The sequence below is a fragment of the Canis aureus genome, chromosome 25 (genome assembly GCF_053574225.1).
Source record: "Canis aureus isolate CA01 chromosome 25, VMU_Caureus_v.1.0, whole genome shotgun sequence".
Lineage (NCBI taxonomy): Eukaryota > Metazoa > Chordata > Mammalia > Carnivora > Canidae > Canis > Canis aureus.
The window spans coordinates 28729665-28751275 of NC_135635.1; the positions used below are offsets into that span (position 1 = coordinate 28729665).

The 21611-nt window shown below is 37.0% G+C and overlaps 1 protein-coding gene across 20 annotated transcripts in view; it reads right to left on the bottom strand.

Moving 5' to 3' along the window:
* PLEKHA5 (pleckstrin homology domain containing A5) overlaps window positions 1-21611 on the bottom strand; it is a 241865-nt gene that overhangs the window by 185217 nt on the left and 35037 nt on the right. Inside the window, exon 4 of one of the 20 annotated variants that reach the window (XM_077870881.1) lies at window positions 296-4306. The exons of 18 other annotated variants lie outside the window; for them this stretch is intronic. In XM_077870881.1, coding sequence (XP_077727007.1) covers window positions 4234-4306 — 73 coding nt within the window. In that variant the 3' untranslated portion in view covers window positions 296-4233. Of the gene's footprint in view, window positions 1-295; window positions 4307-20575; window positions 20610-21611 lie in introns of those variants that run through there. One more of the 20 variants, XM_077870887.1, reaches the window with a different exon arrangement.

Below are 21611 nucleotides of genomic sequence, written 5' to 3' on the forward strand. Positions count from 1 at the left end.
ATTTTCAAGTAAAAAAATCAAACCAATCTCTGATAAATATAAAATAAATATAAAAAAATCTTTTATAAATATCTGTTTGCTGGCAGTGTGTCTGCAATTCTCTTCATGTCACAGGCACACAAAGTAAATGATGGTTCTTGGGCAGGACACTAGTGACTGCCAGAGATGGGTGGGTGGGGGTGCTCAATGGCTCCTGAAACCTGATAGTGGCACACCAGCTGTGGACGCTGTGCCCAGTATGAGATGATGAGGACACTATCACAGACTCAACACACCCATCATGAATGACTTGTTCATCTTCAAAGCCAGAACCTGTATTTCTAGAGTTAACTCACAAAGCTATACAATCAGTCACACACATACTCATCACCAGCACTGGCTAAATCACTGAAAATTAACAACCGCAACAAAATACTCCTACTACCAAAAAGAGAAATCAAGCATTTTTGGGTGGGAAACTATTTATTATTAATTATTCTTAGAATCACAAATATGCCTATAAATTATAGACATGCATGAATGTGATAGCACAGATCTGATTATTCTAAATCACAAACTGGAAATGAGATATGGAGGGAATCACTACTTGGGCATCCCAGAGTTCAAACAGACTCTAGGTTCAACTCCTGGTATGCTTTAAAATCATTACTGTGGATTATATAAATTGCTGCCAAAAGATGAGGCAGCAGTTCTTCCTGAGAAACAGTACAGAGCTATGAGCGTGGGCAGCCTGGGTGGCTCAGCGGTTTAGCGCAGCCTTTGGCCCTGGGCATGATCCTGGAGACCCAGGATCCAGGTCCACGTCGGGCTCCCTGCGTGGAGCCTGCTTCTCCCTCTGCCTGTGTCTCTGCCTCTCTCTGTCTCTTTGTCTCTCATGAATAAATAAATAAAATCTTTTTTTTTTTTTTTTTTTTTTAAAGAGCTGTGAGCATACAGATGTGCTGGAGTGGGATATGAAGGCCTTTGACGCTGGGATTTCAAAACAAAGCTCATCTTTGTAGACATGACAATTGTCTAACTCCTCTCACCCTCAGTTTCCTTTTCTATCAAACAGAGTCAACATCAGCTTTCTTAACGGGTTTCTCTGAGGATTAGAGATAATATAGGAAACCTGGTTTCTACCAAGTATATCTGGTACTCAAAAAGCATTATTGTAGCCACTGGTAGTATTTTGTGTGCATTACTGTATATACACACACACACACACACACACACACACACACATATTTTTATATATATATACACACACACACACATATATATTTTTTAAGATTTATCTTAGAGGAAAGAGAGAAAGCATTAAACAGGAGGGGCAGAGAAAGAAAGAATCTCAAGCGGACTCTGCACCCAGAGCAGAGCCTAATGCGGAGCTTGGTCTCACAATCCTGAGATCATGACCTGAGCTGAAACCAAGAGTCGGAGGCTTAACATACTGAACTGCATAGGCGCCTCTGTGTTCAAATACTTTTAAAGACCACATAATACTCTATCTTGTTATCTCATGGTTTAGTCAACAAGAGTCAATTGCTGAACATTTGTATTATACTTATTTTCTACTATTATGAAAACATTTTATTTTCTTAGCATCTAGAACCAGAAATGGAACTACAGAGTCAAAGAATATGATTACCTCTATGACCTGGTAAACATATTTCTTAGATATCTATCTTCCTAAATGAAGACTGAGGTGTATGGTTCAAGTTGGGTAGAATATTTTGCTAGTTGAATTTCAATCACTTTAATTGAATCCTAGAAATAAACAAGATCTTTTTAAAAATATTTATTCATTTGAGAAAGAGACAGTGCACGTGCACATGTGTGCAAGCAGGGGGAAGGGCAGGCAGAAGGACAGAATCTTCAAGCAGACTCTCTGGTGAGCCGAGCCTAGAGCCTGATATGGGGCTTGATCCCAACCCACAAGATCATGACCTGAGCTGAAACCAAGAGTCAGATGCTCAACCGACAGAGTCACCCAGATGCCCCTCAACATGCTTTTTTTTTAATAGAGAAATTTAATTATAAAGAAATCGAGAACATGTTTTTCAAAAATATTTCAAAATAAGGAATGACTTCCTCAATCACAGTTGCAAAGCAAAATCATTTTCATAATGTACATAACTTACTGTTTAAACAATTTTTTAAAAAGATTTATTTATTTGAGACAGAGCACAAGTCAGGTGAAGGGACAGGGCGGGGGGGGGGGGGGGCGGAGGGAGAAGCAGACTCCTCACTGAGCTGGGAGCCTGAAGCCAGGCTCAATCCCAGCAGCCTGGGATCATGACCCTAAACCAAGGCAGAGGCTCAACTGATGCAGCCATGGAAGGCACCCTGATTTAAAATGTTTAAACAAAAGCAACATATGTGCACAGAATGTGTGTGTGTGTGTGTGTGTGCATATATATACATTCTTTTTCACAAAATACAGAAGGATTTAAAGTGAAAAGGAAAGTGCCCTCTGCTCTTGATATATCTCATCAAAACTCAATAAAACCCAAAAGTTGTTAACATTTTCATTTGTATCCTACTAGAATCCTTAAATAGAAAAAGCAGAAATATATATTTTTTTTTTTAATTTTTTTTTTTTAATTTATTTATGATAGTCACACAGAGAGAGAGGCAGAGACACAGGCAGAGGGAGAAGCAGGCTCCATGCACCGGAAGCCCGACGTGGGATTCGATCCCGGGTCTCCAGGATCGAGCGCCCTGGGCCAAAGGCAGGCGCTAAACCACTGCGCCACCCAGGGATCCCAGAAATATATATATTTTTATTAGTATACAAAATGCTCTGATACTTGATTTTTTTTCCTCTTCATAAATCTTGGATTTTGGCACATTCAGATCTATTGCTACATGTATTCTATTCTTTTCTACTGTTCTAATTTATACACTAGTTCATTATTAAATGATACTTCAGCAATTACTATTTTTACTGTTTTTGTGTGCATATAAAAACAAAATTCAGCAACTATCTTGTACATTATAAAATAGATGAAAACTCAATCTCATATTAATATTATGATATTTGTAGGACAAAGTTGCAGTTATAGAATTGATTAATCAAAGTGTATGAGCACTTTATATTTCACTATTTTCACCAGTTTACATTCCTACTCGTAGTAAAGAGACTATTTCCCTCTGCCTTCACTAATGCGAGGTATTACCACTTAAAACTGCCAATCTGATAAGTGAATAAGATATCTCATTCTAACTGGCTTTTCTTTTAGAGTGTCTTTCTACATTTTCGTTAATGTGAGAGGATTTTCCTTGCTCCCATCTTTTATCCATTTTCTACTAGCTTGCTAGTACTTCCTTACTGGGAATCAAATGTTTTTTACTTAATTTATTTATTTAAAAATTTTTGAATTTCATTAATAGTTGATCCAGCTTAACTTACATAACTTTAAAAGCAGTTGGGAATTTTGACATTAGCCCCAATATATTCTGTGTCTATGATCCTGGCACATCTTTTCAATTATTCTCCCCCCCACACACACATTCTTTGCTTTGTTTTCTTAATTTTTTTTTTAAGATTTTTAAAATTTATTCATGAGAGACATGAGAGAGAGAGGCAGAGACACAGGCTGAGGGAGAAGCAGGCTCCATGCAGAGAGCCCGATGTGGGACTGGATCCCGGGACTCCAGGATCACGCCCTGAGCAAAGGCAGATGCTCAACTGCTGAGCCACCCAGGCGTCCCTTTCCTTAAATTTTTTAAAATTTGAGCTTCAGGTGTATGACATAATGATTCAACATTTCTGTACATTATGCTATCCTTACCACAAGTGTAACTACCATCTGTCAACATTTAACACTATTACAATATCATTAATTGTAGGGAATCAAATATTTTTAAATGCTACATATTCAACATCATGTAATAAAATTTCTCTCATTGCAAAAATAAATCTGAAAATTGGCTATAGTTTCCTTGTATTATTTGAATTAAGGATTCATTCACTCCCTCTTGTCCAACAGAGATGACTGCATCTGATTTGTTTTCATATGCATAAATAGATTTTGTTTCATAGATTTGTTTTCATATGCATAAATCTATTGTAAAGATCAATACATGTGGAAAGGGCAAACAAGGATACAGCATCATGGATGGTCAAGAGGCCGGCATCCATCTAATTTTGGTCTCTGCCACAATAACTTGAATAATCCATAGGTGTCACTTCAGCCTCAAAATATTAACTTCTCAACCAATAAAATGAAAAGTTGGGCAGAATGATTCCTAAGATTGCTTCCATGTATAAATCCCATGACTCTTAGGAGGCTTCAACATTTTTCTTAGGACCATGAAACACCTGCAGTAGAACATAGTAACTTAATTATTATAATATAAAAAGTAAATAATCAAAAAGAATATTTTTTTAAAAATAAAACTAAATGGTAATAACAAGATTATCAACATAGTAATATCCAAGTTTCTTAAGACATTTGATTTTTCTTTTTTAAAGATTTCATTTATGAGAGAGAGAGAGAAAGAGAGAGGGGGGGGGCAGAGACACAGGCAGAGGGAGAAGCAGGCTCTATGCAGGGACCCTGATGTGGGACTCCCGGGACTCCGAGATCACGCCCTGAGCCGAAGGCAGACGCTCAACCGCTAAGCCACCCAGGCATCCCCAAAACATTTGATTTCTCTAAGTCCTCAATATATTAGTAACTTGGGAATATATAATGCATGTACTGAAAGCATTAACCTATCACCTTCACTATGATTTTCTGGTAATCATTTATGAGTAGCTCAGCAGGAATAAAATATAAACCTACTTAAGAGCCCACTGCTATTAAAAGCTTCTTGTTGCTGGAATAATACCATGCCACTTATGGCATTTATGCTATTTTAATTTTTCAACTCTTGCTTTAAATGAGATATATTTATAAATCAAATGGGACTTGTATTTGAGTTTACACCGAAGAGTTCCCACCTATGAAATCAACTGAAAGAATTGTGATCAAGACTTCATGTTTACATTGATGAAATTATTAAAAACAAATCCCCTTTCTCCCATTTGAAGAATTATTTCAGGGCCATGATGCCTACGCTTATTCATTTTATACTTTTAAAAACCATGTTTAAGAAAAAATTGTCTCAGACACAAATTTTATGTAGGCGAAAAATCATTGCTATAGCAACAGTAGCTTTAGTTTATGAGACTGAAAAGTGAAAAATTCATATTTCCAACACTTGAAACTTAACTGTTTGATTTTTTTTTTTTAACTGTTTGATTTTTGATGGCTGAAGGGATACGGTGGTAGCTCCTGACCTTTTGTCATTACTATCATCACCTGGATCCCAATGAGACTTGGCCAAACCCCAGGCCTTAAAAGATAAAAACAAAACATATAATGCTTTCTTCAATGATAAGGTTAATTATTTATAAATCAAACATAACACTCTAGGCCATCCCCCACAGGCTGCTTTGCTCTTTTGCCTCATGTTCCAAGAAGCCAAAGGAGTTAGTGAGATAGTGACAGCCTTGAATGGTTGAGTGATGCGTATATCTCTTGCTCAAACAAAAACAAAAACAAAAACAAAAAAACAAAACACCAGCACCATGCCATTGCTTTGTTTGGAGAAAACAAAGCACTGTTCCCAGCTAGCACTGACATCCCTGCCCTTAACTGTGACTGGCTCCAAGAAGCAATATATCTTTTTTCTGAGCATCATTTCCTTACTATTCTGATGGGCAGAGGTTAAAAGTTAGCAACAAAAGGAAATTAAAACATTTTTTTCATAAACAGATGGAAAAATGTGAAGGTATGAGGAAATCAGGAGCAACTGTAAAATATTTTCCCCCATTTTAATGTCTACTGTAAAACACATACTCTTGGCACAAGGGGAATGATCATTACTACTAACTTAACCCAAAGCACATGATTCACCAAATATGGTAGAGTAATACAGTGTTCATGTAATTCTGTAATTATATTTTCCTGGTTCTGCCCTTTACTAGCTGTGTGACTATGGACAATTTATCTAAGCCTCAGATCTGTTATCTGAAAATATAGATAATGAGAATGCTCACAGTTTTACAAAGATCAAATGGTGGATTAATATACGTAAAGCATGGAGAACTGTTAGTAGCACCTGGTAAACACTTTAATGAAAGGAATACATATCTTCATTGCTCTGTTTTGAGTCATTCTAATAGGGATGCAGTGGACCTAATTATGATTTTAATTTGCATTTCCCTAAAGTCTATTGATGTTAAGCATCTTTTCATGTATTTATTTGTAATCTGCCTTTCTTGGTGAAGTGACTTTTCAAACCCTTTGCCTATTGGATGGTTTGTCTTCTTAATGTGAAGTTTCTACAGTTCTTTATGTTATTTGGATACAATTTATTTGTCAGACACATGATTTCCAAATATTTTCTCTCATTCAGTTGCTTGTGTTTTCTTTCCATTAATAGTTTTTCACAAAGGAAAAAGTTTTTAACTTTGACAAAGTTCAATTTATCAATTTTGTTTCTCTTTGTGTCTTATACTTTTGGTGTCATTTCTAAGACATCTCTAACTCAAGATCACAGAGATCATCTTCTATGTTTTCTTCTAGAAGACTTATAGTTTGAAAATTTAGGTCTATGATCCATTTTTAGAGCTTTTGGAGTTTTCTTCTTAAGTAAGCTCTTTGCCCAATGTGGGGTCTGAACTCACAATCCCAAGATCAAGAGTTGCATGTTCTACTGACTGAGCCAGCCGGGTATCCCTTTAGTAGATCCTTTTTTTTTTTTTTTTGAGTTTTGTATAAAGTATAAAATGGGTCAAAGTTCTCTTTTTTTGCATAGAAATGTCCAACTGTCCAGAAGTACTTGTTAAAAAGGCTAAGTTCCCTCCATTTCAGTATATTTTCACCTATGCATTAAAAACAAACAATTGACCATGTATGGGCCTATTTCCAGATTCTATTTGTTATCTATCCTTTCTCTAATGCCACACTGTCTTTGATTACTGTCATTTTGTAATGATTCTTGAAATCTGGCAGTATGAGTCTTCCTACTTTGTTCTTTTTAAAAATAGCCTGGCTATATAAATATAAAATTCACATAAATTTTAGGAATAGCTAATCAAGCTTTCTTAAGCAGGGTAAATTTATACTACAAGTAGCTATGGAATTCAGAGTTAAACAGAGTGTCTCTTCATCCCTATATTAGAAGAAACACTAAAATCTTCCCAGAGGTAGATGAAGGAACTGATAATCTCCACATTTCCCAAATTTTTAATCAAAGTCTTATGACTTTAATTGCTCATTTAAATTCTTATTCCCAGGTGGCTCAGGGGTTGAGCTTCTGCCTTTGGCTCAGGGTGTGATCCTGGGATCCAGGTTCGAGTCCCATATCGGGCTCCTTGCGGGAGGCCTGCTTCTCCTTCTGCCTGTGTCTCTGTCTCTGTGTGTGTGTGTGTCATAAATAAATAAAAATCCCTTTAAAAAAAATTCTTATTCCCTAAGTCGATTTCTTCTTAACAATCTCAATCCTTTCAGGAATAATGTGACATCACAGTCCTCAGCTGTCAATGAAACTGTTTTTCTCTACCATGTTCCCCTTTAAGTCAAGCCAGGCTGTTTGGGGTTTCTCCCTGGGGTGGGTTAAAGGGAAAGGCTGGGAAAAATATCTCTGTTCTAGTTACTATTCTCATTTTACATGTCAAACTGCAAAAAAATTTTCACTTAAGATTTTATGAACTTCTTGCAACTGTCTTGTTAGACAAACACCAAAGACATCAGAAAACAGCAAAGAGTAACAGACTCTCACTATAAATGAGGGTTTTTACAGCTGTGGTTTTGCATAGTGTATGGGCTGTGGTACAGTCATCCACCCAAGTAATTCAACTACCTTCCCAGTCAGTAGGGTGCTCACTTTAAACTCAAGTATGTAAGGAAAAACAACCAAGTTCCAAACAATTATGTAGACAGAAAGAACTGATGATAAATTACTTATAAAATCGTTACAGGGAGATTTCAATTGTATTTCATGCATAAAGTTACCCATCTGCTTTCACTGGTTTAAAGGCAATATCCCCCCTTTACAGTTTGTTTACGGCAGGAAAAGGTTCTCTACAACCATACAACTGAAAAATCAAAACCTAAAACACAAAAGAAAGCCATTAAATTACTCATCAAAATCTTTAAGGCCAAGTTTAAATTAACCCCTTATAAATACGAATCATGTCACCTATGACAGGTCAGACAGGTTAGCCATCTTCCCATATTCCACTTCAGAGGTTAAGAACAAACCTTAACAATGATTATTCATGTTTCTGACCTGATTTTCCCACAATTTAATTAAGCTAAAGCCAATGACAAAGAGAAAAATGTCACTAGAATATTCTGATTTGCTACCTCACAAGTCTTTTTCATACAATTAAAAAGTTTTTATTTCACTCATTCCTAGGCTTTCAACTCTTATTATTTAGAAATAAAATACTTGCAGAAACTTCAATACCCAAGTATGGGTATGGTACAGGGTTTGTTTTTTAATTTAAGGAGGAAAAAAGAAACATTCCAGATTAGCCAGTCACAAGGAAATTTTTTGGTCATATAGGGAAGATCACACACTTGAATTTTACCAATAAATTAAACGGGGCAAGAGAGGGAGTTTACAACACTGGGATCAGGGTTTCCACTTGATCTTATTTCGTAGTACTTTAATGCAGGGTCAATACATCAGCCACCTTCTAAAATGGTTGGTTCACTGAGGGCTAGAGGTTGCTGGAGAGTTCCACAACAGAACACACACAATTATAAATGCAGAGTAAATAATGACAAAGTATTACTTCTACATATTGCCTTTCTTTACATCCAGTGCTGAACATTCATTTCTGACCTCATACCACTGAATAAGGAATGAGAAGATTATAAAAGAAAGTTTACAAAAAGAACTGACTTTATTGGGGGATGTTGAAAATGGGAGATGTTATGCATGAGTAGGGGCAAAGGGTATATGGAAAACCTCTGTATCTTTCTCTTAATTTTGCTGTGAACCTAAAATTAAGAAAATAAAGTCTTAAAAAAAAAAGAGAGAGAGAGAGTGCAGAAAGAGTTATACAACAAAAGAAAAAGAAGTACATGTTATCAGTAATGGCCCAGAAAGATGCTCAGTCCAAGCTTTGTCTAAGAGACTGTGCCCTAATTAAATCTTGACCTGATTTTTACCCAGGCCCTTTCTCAGGAGCCACTGAGGGCTCTGTAGGAATCAGAAGACAAGAGGTAGGAAGACCTTAATTTTATCAACACATATAAGGTCACCAAAAACTCACTAATGAGTTCTTCAATTTATGTCTTTCCTGGATTTATACATTTTTTTAACATTTTAATGTTTGTGAAATTGGATTCATCTTAGATTCAATGTGTGCATTTTATGTAGTAGTTTGCTTTTACCCTACAAAAGTCTGTAGTTAAACCACTGGCAGATATTTCAATCAAAGTATCTCAGAAGGCAATGTGAAACTCCAGTCTACCACTGGTAGTCAGAGGCGGCCAATTTAGCACTGTCAACTGGATGGGTAAAGGTCAGACAGAAGATGCTAGAGGCCCTCCCAGGACTGGACAGAGAAGGAAGGCTCCAATTCCCTTCAATGTAGTATCGGCGGAAACTAAGTAGTGAAACAACACTAACTTCATTCATCTGTGGTAGCTTTAGTTTACAATCACCCCCCTTTTCTTTTCTTTTTACACTAGATAATCTTTAAATAGACCTTTACTTAGGTCCAAAGATAAAACTGAAAACTAGTTTAAGTCAGCATCCTGGGTCTAAAGTAGCTGTACCACATCAGCAAAGTCGCTACACCAAACCCATTATTGATAACTCAATTTTCTTTAAGGGTAAAAACAAGAGAAAGAGAATACATGCTTTCCAGGACAACTACCAGAATAAAATAAATAAAGCAATTTGTTTTATCTTTGACAAACTAATTCAAAATAATGATTGCACCTTATTATTCACATATCTACTATGTGCCAGTAACTCAAAGTATATTACATTAATCCTATATACTTTACAGAAAAAGAAACAGAAACTCAAAGAAGTTACACGGATAGAATCAGGTGTGGGATTCAAAGCCAAGTCGAGATGATTCCAAAGTCTAGCTCTTTCCGGCTCCCCAAGTTGTCTCCAGGATGCTTACTTACTATTTTACAATCATTTACCTTTAACTGAGTTTCTGTTTAGAACACATTCTTACAAGAAATCTCAAAATTTGATCTGATCCACTACTAATATACTCTTTCCCTCATTTGAGAAGCTCCTTCTTACTGTTGTTGTTATATGTAATATAGCATGAAAATCAGAATGTGTGCATATACATGGGCTTGCAGGTATGTGTAAGGGGGAAAGGGAACACATGGGGAGATGAAGAATTTTAAGTAAATTTAATATTAAAATAACATAAAAGACAGTGATATCAAATTTTTATATCTCTCACCCAAAAGAAATTGTTTAACAGTTATTTCTTTGTAAATCAATGAAATGAACTGCCTTCAATTCAGAGTTTTGGGGTTTCCACAAATATACTTGCCACAGATGATTTGTTTCATCTATGGCATAAATAACGTATAGCTCACTTTGGTTGTACAAACTCTGAAGTTTATTTTGTATGAGAATAGCCCATTTACACATATAAAGAGAATTTTTTTTTCTAACAACAGAATCCAAATACATGATTTCAGTGCAAAGTTAAGTCTCAAAAAACATTACATCAGCCAGAATACTGAAGCAAAATGATGGCCAGGAGATGCTTCCTTCTGTTTATCTACAACAGCTTATATGCTGAAACCAACCTGAAGGTTATCTCCATTGAAAACACACAACTTTAATGGACTATGACTATGGTTCAAAGTAATCAAGAACTTCAGTGGTTGGGTGGGGTGGAGACAATTAATAGAAACTTTCAACTAGAAAGAACTAGTATGAAGCAGTGGTCTCCCCACTAGTTAACTGTGCCATACTTTTAGACCAGAAGAGTATACAGTGAAATGTGGAATTATTAATGACCACACATAGAACCCATACTACCATGGATGCCTTACAGAAAAATAATGACTAGGAAAATCTCCAGCTACCCAATGAAAGGGAAGGGCCATCTCAAGAGTTGTGTCATTTTCCCCAACAGTATTTAGCTTCCCTGTATAGGGAAGCTGATCTAGGGTTGGGGTTTTTCTGGGGGTTTGTAGCAAAATAGTAAAAGAACCATGAAGAAATCAAGATCTATGGAGTGGAGAAGATCAAAGGTACATGTAGTAGACATTAGTTGGGAAGGCTCACCATCTCACGATTCTCCTGACACTTAGAAGAGCTGCTCAAAACCTGTCTGTGCTTTTAAGCTGAAAGAGAAACTGCATTTTCTGAGATAAAAACAGTCCGACTAGCAAATTAATATGATTCAATCTTCTACAGATGGCTCTATCTTTCCATCCATCAAGCAAATCAGATTCTCTCTTGGGAATCTGACAATTGTATGACGATATGGTCACAGCTGTGTCACCCTGATGAAAGCACTCAAGGGAGGGCTCAGAAGCTCCCAATGCTCAAGGCCCTAGATTCTTGCTCTGTGCAAAATTTAGCTGTGTAGCAATTCCTTCAAGACTGCAAACTCCACAAGAGTCCTTTCAGTTTGAGTTAGCTTCTGTTTTTGTAACCAAAGGAACCTTAACAAACACGGTGAGCCTGGGAGGTTAGATGGGTGGTTCCACTAGGCCCTTGAGTTATCCGTCCAACACCTAACTTTTTTCTTTCTGTTGTTCACAAAGTCTGAGCATGATTGCTAACTAAGCAAAATACATCAAGTAAGGAAGAAAGGTTTCTTTTTTCAGAAGACTTAAAATTGGTGCACACATACAGACTAGTTCAAGGCCACATTATGTAAACCGAGAGAGAAAATTATGTTAATACAATGTCTATCAGGATTCAAGGACTTTGGTTATTTTCAATAACTTTAATAATCACACATGTTAAATAAATTAAACTGACATAACATTTTCGCTGAAAAAAAAAAAAAAAACATAACAACCAGTACTCAAACTTATCATGATCTCAATTCTCACTAAAAAGAATCACTTTTAGGGTCAACCAGCGTTTAGCTGGGCAGGTATACTGACTTCCCCCTGAAGCAATATGAGAGAGCCCAAAAAGCACAGGAAATAAGAGTCAAATGCAGCCCCATGTAAATCAGATGGTAAACCTATAACTGGGGGCCAGCTAGGACAATGGAGAGGATTTTTCAAATGTAAAAGCATATCTATCACATTTTCTGAGCCAATAGAAGGGACTTACTTCACCTTTTCCATGATATGTGTTTAATGCTTAGTGATGCCACCTTTTGTCTGAAGCAATGTGGCTCTCACTGCTTCAAATGGCTCAGAGAACTGATACTTTCCACCTTACTCCAACCTAATCACTATTAAAGATATATTAAAACACGTGGTAAGACTTTTATATATATTCACACAATTCTATATATTGGACAACATCAAAACAACAAATAATGCTATTGGGACAATTAGCCAACAATTTGACAAATAGTAAGACAGGTTCTATGTAAAAACTATTACTCGAGTGCCTGGGTGGCTCAGCAGTTGAGCGTCTGCCTTTGGCTCAGGTCATGAACCCAGAGTCCTGGGATCGAGTCCCACATCAAGCTCCCTGTAGGGAGCCTACTTCTCCCTCTACCTATGTATCTGCCTCTTTCTCTGTGCATCTCTTATGAAAAAATAAAGCATTGCTTGGTGGATTAGAAATATAAATACCAAGAATAAAAATATAAACCTAAAGAAGGCAATATAGCTATTTTTATAATCTAAGAGTAACTCCAAGTAGGACACCAAATGCAGAAATCAAAAAAGAAACAGACTGATCGATTTTACAATAAAACAAAAATGTCTTTGGAAATAAACAAAAATGACTGTCAAAATACAAATGAAAATCTTACTTAAAAACAATAAAAATGATGAATACACCAAATAAGAATGAACACTGAAGGCAATTAATCTGGAGACCAATATGTATATCAAAACCTTAAAAATGGGGTTACTTTTTGAGCCATCAAATTCTATTGTTAATAATACTACCCTACAAAAACCAATCTTCTTATCAAGTATATTCACTTGATACCATGGTTAGTAATAGTCAAAAACCTGAAAGAAACAAACCACCAATATAAGCATGTTAAATTATAATTCACCCCATCCATTCAAAGAGGTGATTTACTGCCATTAAAAAACAGAAAGAGGGGCAGCCCCGGTGGCGCAGCGGTTTAGCACCGCCTGCAGCCCGGGGTGTGATTCTGGAGACCCAGGATCGAGTCCCACATTGGGCTTCCTGCAAGGAGCCTGCTTCTCCCTCTGCCTGTGTCTCTGCCTCTCTCTTTGCTCTCTCTGAATGAATAAATAAATAAATCTTTAAAAAAAATAAAAATAAAAAACAGAAAGAGATCCACATTCACTGACATGAAAAGAGAGTTACCATGTACTAGTATGCTGGGAGGAGGGGAAAAAAATCACAAAACAGCAGAAATAATATGCACAACAATGTATACTGACTATCAAAGTATGTTCTTCCTGGGCACAAAAGCAGACAATATTTCCACCTCTTATCCTTACTCCTAACACTCACACACTTTGGTGTGCCTTGTGATGATGGTCTCTGCAACAGAACATAGGCAGAGGTACAACTTTGGAGCTACATGTTGAAGATGTCAGACACAACCCTGGCTCAAGTTCCTGAAAGAATGCAAGGAGTGGTAAGAGGCCCGCACCCAAATCCCAACCTGAACATCGACCCTGGACTATTGTGTGTGAATGAAAAATAAACTCTATTGTGTTTGTGCCATTATATTTGGGGCCTGTATTCACAGTAGCTTGGCCTATTATAGAGAAGAAAACCAGCAGTTTCCCTTCTGAAATGAATCTATATGCACATATTTTTAAAGGTCTGGAAAGACATGTATCCAAACTTATCGTTATGATATTCAACTGATATTTAATCCTACTGTTGCATGCAGCTGTCAACTATTCTTGTTGCTATACAGTATTTCATTAGATGAACATGTCACAACTTATCTACCTACTACTGATGGGCACTTGGGTACTTACTAGTTTTTTGCTATTATTTATTATACACACATCTCATGAATGGTCTTGTAGACGTCTTTTGGTGAATATATATTCAAATTCCTGTTGAGTATTTACTTAAGAGGGGAACTGAGTCATAGAATATGCACGTGTTCAGTCTTAGTAAATACTAACAAACAGTATTACAAAGTGATGGCACTAATTTGCACTCCTACCAGCAGTACAGGAGAGTTCTAGCTGCTGTATATACTCATCAACACTTTGTATCTTTTCATTGTCCTCATTATGGTGGTAGTCTCATACACTTTTAATTATTCTCAACATAAAACACCTTATTACCTAAAATTAAAGAAGTTTAAATACAGTATACATCTATGGAACAATGCGATTTCAAAACTATACGTAAAATGTGTTCTTAATGATTTATGATGTCTAGAAAACACTAAAAGAAAATGGGTTGCCACTCTGTAAAATAAATTAGTTACAGACATTTGAAACTTGACCTTCCTCGACTTTTTTTTTTTTTTAAAGATTTTATTTATTTATTCATGAGATACACAGAGAGAGGGAGGTAGAGGCAGAGACACAGGCAGAGGGAGAAGCAGGCTCCATGCAGGGAGCCTGACACGGGACTCGATCCCGGGTCTCCAGGATCACACCCTGGACCAAAGGCGGCGCTAAACCGCTGAGCCACCCGGGCCACCTGACCTTCCTCGACTTAAAGAAAACTATTCTCCTGATGGCTGTAATTCCCCTGGAAACATTGCAGGGGCTCTGAAGTCAGAGTGCTTGGGCTGGGGTCCTGCTTCCCTGACATATGCAGTCTGACCTTTGAGAGGGCTCTAACCTCTCTAACCTGCCACATATGACCTTTGACTTAGAGGAATGGTTTTAAGAGCTTGGATACTGGAAGTAAACTATCTGAGTTCATACCCTGCTCTACAATTTCATAATCTCTCTGGGCTTTATCCTCATCTCTAAGAAGAGAACATAGAAGTTCCAACAGCTCATGAGACTGAATGAGAAATAAATGGATGGATACATGCAGAACACCCAGAACAGTGCCTGATACGTATGTATTTGCTACTATCACTGTTGCTGCTGCTACGGTCACCACCACCACGACCACAAGTTTCATATCTAATAGACAAAAAATAAGAAACCAATCAAATTATGGTAAGTCGGACCTCAATTCATCCCAGCTTATTCTCTGAGACTAACAGTTGATTATCTGAGACAAAACAGCCACAGAGCTAGAGTAGCAAGTAACCTTCACTTTCACTTACTTCCAGGTAGACTCAGGGGCCTTTGCAAGGCAAACAGAGAGACAAGCTTCCACAATGAAAATTCCAAATACAAAGCACAAAGATGGTGAAACACAGGTATCATTTTATAACTTAGAATTCATTAAAATGACATTAAGCAATAGCTTAATGGGTTTTTCTACACTCATGCAAGCCTCTCTAATCTCTTCTCACAGGATGAGCTTTTTGAGACAGAAATGGGATCTTAGAACCCTTCTGCTCTGAGGATAAACAAAAAGGTCTTGAACATGGCCTTCGTGGTACTCCTTGGAATGATCCTGTAACCTACTTTTCCCACCTCTGCTTTAGACTTCTGTCTATACACTCCAGATACACAGGCTTTCCTTAAGTTCTACAAACCTACCATGCTTCCTCTCTCCATGTGGCTTTTTCGCAACTATTTCCTATGCCTGCAATGACCTACCTGCCTTTCCCTCTCTGCCTGGGTAATTTCCATTTACCCTGTAGATATCGATTCAGTCAACTCCCCACAGACAACTCTTATGACACTGCACCTCTCTTCACTAAGTTTATCACTAAGCTTTACAGTGATTTGTGGGACAACTGATTTAAGTACTGTCTCCCTCATTAAAATGAAGACTCCATGAGGACATCTGTGTTTGCTCAATCACAGCAACCTCAGTGAAGGACACACTACCTAGTGCAAAGTACAAGCCGAATAAACATCTCTTGGTTGACGGAATGAATAAAATGAATGGAAGAAATAAAATAAAAAAACTGTGGAATAACACAGGTCAAACCAATAGAGAAAAGATAGGATTTCAAAACCTGAAAAGTGTCAGCAAACTAAGAACCACAAAAAAATTATCTCAGCATCAAGACTCAATGTGTCCAGTAGACATGTTTCCAAAGCAAAATAGGCCTTGCTGAATCTTATGTAAGCATGAAGCCAACACCAAAATCAAAACTACTTTCTGCAGTTTCCTAAATCAAATAAGGTATTGCATCTGTTACCACTTTTATCCATTTATCCATTTCATAAGTGAGCTACATTCAGTTCATCCCTTTTGAAAGACACATTCTTTTTTAGCTCTCCTTGGTTCCCAGAAGAATCTGAGATCAAATTATTGTTCCAGGGTTACCCTGAAGAATGCTTTCATCACTGATCTATATGCAAAGTATGGACTGCAAAATGGGAAACAATCCTAAACAGATATAACAATTGGGTGACCAATGAAGTGGGAAAGGTAGTGTTGGTGTGTGAATAGTACCATCTTATTAATGAATACAAAGTAGGTATTATTTGCCTGTATGAATATATGCTAGCAACTTCTTTTACTGTTTATTTTTTGGTAACGGAAAGATAATATACAGAAGAGAAATTTTAAATCCAATGGCTTATTTGATAAATGTTAATTTCATTTAAACACAGTATAAGGTGGACCATATATTAACAGACAAGAATCACAAAAGGTGACAAATCAAAGGGCAATGGCCCACAAAATTAGAGAAAACTAAAATTATGTTGTTGTGGTCACTACTACTCTCAAAAAGAAGCAAAGAAAGAAAAGTGAAATACATAGGTGCTTTTTTTTTTTTTTTTTTTTACACAGGTGCTTTTTAAGAAAACATTTAGTTTATCATTATTTATATTCATAATAGCTATCAACATGGAAGCCTGATACTATTAAAATCGCAGAGGCTACAGAAATCATGATCTGGAACTTCTCCTGGACAGCTGACAGCCTTTGTATAGGCAAAGAGTGTCAAGCTCCTGGATCACAGCCACTACTCAGCTGAGGTATAAAAGGACAAATGTGGGAGGTGGCAAACCATTTTAGGGGTGATAATAATGCATGAAAGTAGAGTACAAACACAAGGATCCTACCCAGGAAAAGATAGCCAAGACACTGAAATGAAAAAGAGGCAAAAGCAGAGACAATGACATAACACTGATCTTTTGTCATTTGGGAATAAAACATTAGGTACAAGACATTTAGTACCATGATGTGTTTGTGTAACTGCAATAGGTTTCAGTGAGGTCAATAACACAAGGAGTAAACTAGATAAAATTAAGTTCGTTGTTAAATTTAGGTTAAACTTTCTTCAACCCTGCTCTAATTTGGGAATTTTTTTCCTTTTATGTTTTAGCATTAGAAAAGAACTGTTACTAAAAAAAAAAAAAAAAAAAAAAAAAAAAAAAAGAAAGAAAAGAACTGTTACTATTTTTTTTTTTTTTTTGAGCCCACACATACTTTATTTTAGAAAAAAGAACATTAGGAGAGATTGTATAGTGTTGCATTGAGAATAAGGACTTTGGAACCAGACCCCAACTCTATCACATTTGTGTGACCTTCAGGCAAGTCACTGATCTCTTTGTGTCTCAGTTTCCTTCTATAAATTGTCAAAAACAATCATATCTACTTCATAATTACAAGGATTAAGTGAATTAATATAATTTATAAAAGTGTAAAGACCTAAAGCATGGTATGCCTTACATACGTATGTTAAGTAACTATTTTAATTATAATTAGGTTAAGTAGTCTTCTAAAATCCTGTGTCTTAAAATACACGAAAGAGTTTGTTTTTATCCCCATTTGACAGTTGAGGAAACAGATTCAGAGGTTCAATGACTTGCCCAAAGACATAGCTAATCACGTTAAAGCTGCAACTGAAATCCAAGTCTTTCTGATCCCCAAATTTGCCTTTAAAAAACAAAATTTTTATTAAAAAAAATTCAATTATTAACGTATAATGTATTACTGGTTTCAGAGGTAGAAGTCAGTGATTCATCAATCTTATACAATAATACCCTGTGCTGATTACATCACACACTCTCCTTAAGGACATTAAGGATATCACTCAGTTACTCTGTCCCCGCAACCCATTCCCCTCCAGTGACCCTCTGTTTGCTATGATTAAGAGGGTCTTATGGTTTGTCTCCCTCTCCAAAGTCTGTCTTAATCACAAAGTATCTTGTTTCTAAAAATAGCCTTCTTATCTACTGAGTTCAGTGGTCCTTAAATACTCAGCTTAGACATACGAAGAGTTTAAAAAGCTAGATCATCTTAATAAAAACTAGGTTTCCGGACACCTGGGTGGCTCAGCAGTTGAGCATCTGCCTTCAGCTCAGGGCGTGATCCTGGAGTCCAGGGATAGAGTCCCATGCTGGGCTCCTTGCATGGAGCCTGCTTCTCCTGTCTCTGCCTCTCTCTCTCTCTCTCTCTTCTCTCTGCCTCTCTCTGTGTCTCTCATGAATAAGTAAGTAAAATCTTTAAAAACAAAAAACAAAAAACTAGGTTTCTAAATAGTAGGTATCATAGAGCTTCTGATATGCACATAGTAGTTTCATATCCCATAAGTACTTCCAAAATCAAATTCACCAACTGAAAAAACAAAAAAAATCACTGCACTAACAAATATAACACTAAGTTGGAAATGCTGGGTACCAAAATTTCAGAATACTATTTCTGAAAAGGGTAGAAAGGAATTCTTTTATTTACTTACTTTTTAATTTTACTGGGGGAAGGAGAGATGCTGAGACTTGGAACATAAGACATGTGTCCATATGTGATAAATTTCAAATCCCCAGATGCCTGTGGAACCTCTAGGCTCACTTCTCCTTATAAAAAGCCAGAGCTGTTGCACCCTCATTTGCTTCAAGATCATGCAAAAGCCTCACCTTGCACAACAGAAAGATAAGCAGGGCCCCCTAACTGGTTTCCTCTAAGTAACTGAGGAGGAGTCCTTTTGTCCTGGCCAGATACTTATTTAGCTGGTGTCAATATAAAGCAACAAGTTGAGAGTTAAAAATTAATAATATTTGAATCACATTTATATGTTCAAACGGACCACTTGTAAAAGTGAAATGTGCAAGTAATTAAAATGGGGACATTAAATGTAATTCCCAATATTCGATTCCTTTTTAAAGTAAGTAAGGAAGAGACAGCAAGAACAATGCAAAAGACAATAAGCCTCTGGTATCCAGAGCATGAAAAATCTCTGGTATTTTGGTGAACAATGGGGCAGCCAGGGTTGGATTTACACTAGATCATCCTGGTTACCCACTTGTTCAGGATGAAATCAAGTTTCTTAGTTACATCTAATTTTCTAGTCTGTAAACTCACCTAACACACGCATGTACCAAAGTTGTATTTTTCCTAGGATTCTATCAGAGTACTTCCAAAAAGCTAACCTTCAACAAATCTTTGCTATTGAAAAGTTACTTAATCTTCCACACTTCTAAATATTTTACAAATTGAAACCACAGTTAAATAATGGCACTTGGGACAATACTAATTACTTTGCCTTTTATGAACCCTTTTTAAAATGGCTCACAGTGTAACTGTGATATAACTTCACTTCCTAAAGTGGCTTGAATAGTAAAGTGTCTGAAGAAGAGTTTAACCAAAACACACAAAAGTTTTAGAAAATAAAAGACATTACAAGCCACTATGTAGAGCTTCCCCAAAGTGGATCCTGCAGAGAATCTGCCCAGTCTTGGTTATAACACAGGCTAAACAGGTATTACAGGTTTCTGGTTTGAACTCTTTTCTATACTCTATACGTCAGACCTCATCTCTGAATATCAAAGATTCTATCGCTAGCAATTTAACACTGATTAAGGATGTGGGTGAATTAAAACACTGTCCAAAGATCTAGAAAAATGATGTCTAGGTTGCTAACAATAAAAGGTTCTTATCCAGAATAAATTTTTCTGATCCAAGATTTACTCTAGATATTGAAAGGAAACTAGAGTTTTATAAAAAAAAGAAATGGAGCGGGGAATCCCTGGCTGGCTCAGTGGTTTGGCGCCTGCCTTTGGCCCAGGGCGCAATCCTGGAGTCCTGGGATCGAGTCCCGTGTCAGGCTCCTGGGATTGAGTCCCACATCGGGCTCCTGGCATGGAGCCTGCTTCTCCCTCTGCCTGTGTTTCTGCCTCTCTCTCTCTCTCTGGCTATCATGAATAAATAAATAAAATCTTTAAAAAAAAAAAAAAGAAAGAAAGAAAGAAGTGGAGCACTCATATCCTCAGTTTCTAATTAAAACCACCACCGTTTGCAGAGCATCAGGCATGGGCCATAATGCATGCATGTAACTTTGACTTAAATGTAGGTCAGATACAGTGTAAGTTTCTTATAAAGCAACTAACATGATACTAAATAAGAAAACCAAACCTTACATGATACTTCTTAGAAGATCTGCAACCCATCCATCTGTGGGAACATCATCTTCACCCCGTCAAGAGAAGAATTTTCAGCAATTCCAAAATTGTCTTCAGGAAGCACAGAACAAGGTGATATGAGTTGCAGTTTTTTTTGTTGTTGTTGTTTTTATTGGGGGGGGGGAGTGTTTGTATGGGGGATGGTTGGTTGTTATTTTTGAGGAGAAAAATAAAGGGGAAAATCGGGAGAAGGGGTCACAGTAGAGTGACAGGAGAACGTGTTTATTTGGGAATACTTCAATTTATGTCACCCACAGGTAAAAACAGAAAAATGGGTTTAAATGGTGGAGAGAAAGATGGCTGGAGATAAAAACTTAGGAGTTATCACTAGTGGCTGAAGATTAACATGAAAAAACAAGATCACTCAGGGAAAGTGACTGTGTCAAGAAGACATATGAAGGATGTGAGCAACAGAGGCTACCAGTATTTATGCTTGAAAATGTACCTTCTCAGCAGACTGAGAAGTTGTACTTGAGAATCCTAGAGATGGTAATAAAACCTACTGAGCTAGGTAAATCAGGGGATTTTAGATAGTGGGAAGTGGCATCAAGGAAGAAAGACAGCATAATAGCCACAATGCAAAGGCACCAATGAATCTGGCTACTGAAAATAATGAGAGAAGAGAAGGAAGAAATATCAAGAATAGGACGAAGATAAGTGATGCCTTTTCAGAAAGGTGGAGGCTTGAAAAAAAAAAGTTTTCTCATGTGAAGAAATGAAACAAAAGGTAAAAAAGATGTTTAAGCAACATCTTAAAGCAACTTTGGGGTGGTTGGGGGATCAACAGCAGAGGTGTAAGAAGAGTTTCTTTCAGATGAAAAGAACAGTCACTCCTTTAAAACAGGGAGAATGGAAGTAAAGTCAGGATAAACTTATATCTCAGGGGGCACCTAGGTGGCTCAGTAATTGAGCATCTGCCTTCCACTCAGGTCGTAATGCTGGGGTCCTGGGATCGAGTCCTGCATCGGGCTCCCCATAGGAAGCCTGCTTCTCCCTCTGCCTATGTCTCTGCCCCCCTCTCTCTCTGTCTCTCATGAATAAATAAATAAAATC